This window comes from Protopterus annectens, chromosome 10.part0 (genome assembly GCF_019279795.1).
Source record: "Protopterus annectens isolate FY-2018-M chromosome 10.part0, PAN1.0, whole genome shotgun sequence".
NCBI lineage: Eukaryota > Metazoa > Chordata > Ceratodontiformes > Protopteridae > Protopterus > Protopterus annectens.
The window spans coordinates 1637685359-1637689907 of NC_056744.1; the positions used below are offsets into that span (position 1 = coordinate 1637685359).

General features: G+C 36.7%; 1 protein-coding gene across 2 annotated transcripts in view; it reads left to right on the top strand.

Annotated features, from left to right (window-relative positions):
* The first annotated feature begins 492 nt into the window (after window positions 1-492).
* Window positions 493-4549, top strand: part of LOC122813827 (zinc-binding protein A33-like) — a 118666-nt gene continuing 114609 nt past the window's right edge. For both annotated transcript variants that reach the window (XM_044086355.1, XM_044086356.1), the window contains exon 1: window positions 493-984. In XM_044086355.1, coding sequence (XP_043942290.1) covers window positions 523-984 — 462 coding nt within the window. In that variant the 5' untranslated portion in view covers window positions 493-522. The remainder of the gene's footprint in view (window positions 985-4549) is intronic.

The following is a 4549-nucleotide window of genomic DNA, read 5'->3' on the forward strand; positions in this document are numbered from 1 at the left end:
CATGAAAATATTCTTATAACCTCTGCATCAGTTGTTTATTTTTTAGATAAATGAGTTTTACAGAAATGTCATGGTAGTTCAAGCAAAAAATCTACTCCTTAATTTCTATATGCAAATAACTCTATGCAGATAAAATATACACTGTTCCTTAAGACATGATGCATATTGTTATTAGGATGACATTTGGGTTTAGCTAGAGATTACTACTGAGAATTATACAGTCATTACCTCCACAGTTTCTACTGCAGTCCAAAAAATGAAAATTGTTCAACTTTGCACTGAGCGGGGTTTATTAATTTGTTTGTCCTCCACCTAGTTATACTGAATTAAAACCAGTGTTTCTTTAACTCATAGCTTGTGAGCACAAAAGCAGAATGTAGGTCAAAATATGATGACAGAGACTGGGTTCTGACAGTCATGATGATGACATCACATCACTGTTCAACAAATAGTTTGAACTTTGTTACTAAGGAAGGGTCATATGATGGAAAGTGAAACTCAAAAGAAAAATTAGCTGCTGCAATGGCTTCCTGCAGTAACAGCAATGAACTTTTATCTGAACTAGTCTGTTCAGTTTGCCTGGAACTGTTTCAAGATGCAGCAACTCTGGAGTGTGGACACAGTTTCTGCAAGAGTTGTCTCGACAGGAAATGGGACAGTGAAAAGAATTCCATCTGTCCAAAATGCAGAGCGTTAATTTCAGAAAGGAAGTACATGAGGAATAATGTGCTGTCAAACATGGCAGATAGAGCCCGAGAGATGCAGATTAAAGGTGAAACAAATGAGAAAACACAAATTAAACCATCTGATCTAAGTCAAAGAGCAGAAGTTGGTAACACTGATCATTTCTGCAAGGAGCACAGTGAAAAGCTTAAGCTGTTTTGTAAGGAAGATGAAACACCAATCTGTTATACTTGTGTGGACAGCTTAAAGCACTGTGGTCACAATTTCATTCCCTTACATGATGCGGTCAGCATTTATAAGGTATGTTGTTACTCCAGGGGAAAACGCTGCATTATGCAGTATGTTAAATATTTGAAATTCTGTGCTATGCATGTTACACAACAAAATGACTGATTCTTATCTTGCAGGGAAAAGTTCAAAGCCGAACTTTAGAAAACACAGGAAATTAAACATATGCTTGATTAAGCCCTTAACACTTTTTTAAAGTATCAACATGCTTGTGTTTTTGCTGTTATTTTTGTTGAATGCTGTGAACTAGGGTTACCAACAAGTGGAACATTTCATCCTGAAAGTGTATTACTGTACTTTTTATGCATCTTTGGATTACATTTAATTTGCTTCTGGTTATGCCTGTGATGGTAAAGCTGCAGAGTGTTTGAAAAAACTGCAGAGTGGTGTATTTTTGATATTTTACCTTCACTGTCTACTCATTTTTTTTTCTTCAAGACTGCAGTCAGTAAATAATAGCATTGAAGGTACAGAGAATGATTTCCATATGCCAGGAAAGCACTACGGATACTCAGAAAGAACGTACTTCTTTGGGAGAGTAGCAGATTAGTTACATAGGTTCACAAGTACTTACTAACCTACTAAACCATTGAGGATGTTTAGAAGCCTAGCCCTAATTCCTGTGAAGTTTAGCTTTGTAATTAAAGTACAGATAACCCAGAGCTGGTCAGAACATTTACATATTACCCCTAACCATAAAGGACAAGTGTGAAGCAGAAATCTGGACATTCTGCAAAATTCTGGATAGTTGAGAGATATGTCTGTGATACATATCCATTCCTTCAACATGTTCTATGTATATTGCAGAAAACATTAAGATGTTTTAACCGGGTGTTTACTCAACTTTTGAACTTGCAGATGTGCAGTGGACCAGAGAGGATAGGGTCTGCTGAGGCTCTGTATGTGAGGCAGGGATGCCCCCCCCCCCCCCCCAGTAGCCTGTAGAATATTAAGAAGATTAACACTTTGATATGGTAAGTGTAGTTTTAATAATTTAGGATCTTGATGTTCCTGGTGAGAAAACATTGGGATAGCTACAGGGGATGTCATGCTTGCCAAAGGAGACTATTATACATTTTTTGGCATTTAGTTTTAGCCCATGGTTATAATACCAGCTATTTGTTTGTGAAAGGCCATTTTGATGATCTTGGTGAGATGGCATCAAGTTTACAATCATCTGCAAACTTGGTCAGCCATAGACGCTTTCCTTTAGCATTGATCTCTGAAAAGTAAATGCCAAAGAGGAGTGGCCCAAGAACTGGACCATGGGGTACACCACTAGTGACTGGTCTTTTGGAGGAGGTAAAGATGCCCACCCTAATTTTCTGGATTCCATTTGCAAGACAGTTTTCTATCCCATGAGTTAAGTAGTGTTGAGCATTTTTGCAAGGTCTAGATATGCATTACATACTGATTTTCTATCATCCATTGCTGCAGTAATCTCAAAGAAGTAAACTATGTTAAGTAGGCAAGATCTACCTTTGACAAAACAGAACTGTCTTGGGTCAAGAATTTTAGGTTACCAATGTCCTTATTAGAGTCTGAGTAATTAATATATTTTACTATTATCTCTCTGTAGTGCTAGCCAATGTTTTTGATGTTTCTAACATAGTTCAAGAAGGCTGTGTGGTTGTCTTTTGCCTGGGTGGCTATTTTGCCTCATATCTGGGTTTTTGATTTGATCACAGACTGGACCTCCTTGTTAAGTTTAGCAATAAAGTTTTAGACATCTTTAATGTTTAAATGCAATGAGTTTTTATTTTATTGTAGAGCATGTTTATATTCAGGTTCCACCACAAGGGCCTATTTTTAAATTTGGCATTGTATTTGTTTCATTGTATTATAAACAAAATTTAAAACTCTCTCTCTCTCTTAATAATACAGCCTTTAAAGTGGCTTCTCATAGCAAATTATTAGGGATAATAGTTGGTGTTCATCTTAAGTGTGACCTGCATATACAAAATTGCATGAGAAGAAATCATCAAAAACTAGGGATGCTGTACAGAGCAAAATACTTTTTCATCAATTCAACTAAATAAACATTTGCCACTGCTTACCTCCTCCCCACTCTGCATTATGATGATCCCAATTTTACTAACTTCCAGGTATCACAACAATTAAAACTTGAACATTGCTATATGAAAGTGGCTAAATTTGCAGCAAATACCCCTTTTACAATCCCCCCATTGTGTAGCACTAAAACATTAAATTGGTTATAAGTACTTCATCAGCTAAGATAACACAGCTTCTTACCAGCAGTAACATTATCCAGCATTCATCTGCTTGTCCAGCATTAAATGCCATTCTACACAACTATGTTCCCAGTCAGTCATTATGATCCAGTGACCAAACACTTCTCTCTGTCCACAGACCTATTAAATCTGCTGGGCATGGTCTGTACTCATATCATGTTGTTAACCTGCATGCATCAGGTCATTACCCCTCCAGTACTTTAAAGCCATTCTGAAATTCTTCATAGCCAAAATCTGACTCTGTTCTTGTTCAGACGCAGGATAAAATATATTTCTAAATATGATAAAATACCTATTTAATACCATCACCACCTTACTCACCCTTCTTCCCTCACTTCCTTCACTTACTTCCTTCACCTCCTTAGCTTTCTTCAATCAGTTTCTCTTCCCTGACTCTCCTTCTAAATATGACATAATCATGTTTCTTCTCTCACTTCATATTGCAATTCCTGTTTGTATTACACTAGCTTACCTTTAATTTCCCTATAAACTGGCTAAAGTCTCTGTAAATATTAAATTATTGTCATTTAATTTGCATTGATTCTTAACCAACGTTTTCACATTATGTCTTCTTTGGTGCAGTTATTTAAACTGTAGATGCTTTTATATTATTTTTGAAGATTGTAAAAGTATTGTTCCTAAAATGTTTTTGTAATATTTTACAGCTTTTCTTCCCTCACCTCTGCTGAAATTGAGCACCAATCCAGTTGGACTTTTCCAGTAATCAAATGTCAATAAGTAAATAAATAAATAAATTCAGAAGGGGATGTACAGCTATTCACATGTGCGTAGAATTTGGCAGTAAAGGATTCCACATGCGCAGTGAATTTAGCCAGGTCATCACTTTAATTTTTATAGATTAGCCTTAGAATAATCTCTGAATGCCAAGGTATTTGAGGATGCTTCCGGATTTAGTCTTATGGCGACTGTGACTGATTTGTGGTTTGATTTGATGAGACAGGAATTTACAGCTGGAGGAGAACAGAGTCGTTCCATACAGGTAAGCACCAAGTACAGGATTTTATCATTCCTGGTTTGGATGGAGACTAACTGTTCAACAGAAATTTCTGGGCACACATGTTAGGGGATATATAAATCTCCCAGTTAATGGATGGTAGCTGAAGTCCCCTAGCAGAATGGTGTTTGGTCCGATATAAACAGAATTCAAGCAAGTCATGTAGGAGGTATGAGCCAAGTGGAGACAAAGAGGGCCCTATAATTAGCTCTGATATGGTTACAGGTTTCCTTAATGGTAAGTTGGATGTGGAGGAGTTCCAAGTCATTATCCCATCTAATGAACCTACAACTGATTTTTTTCTTTTTAG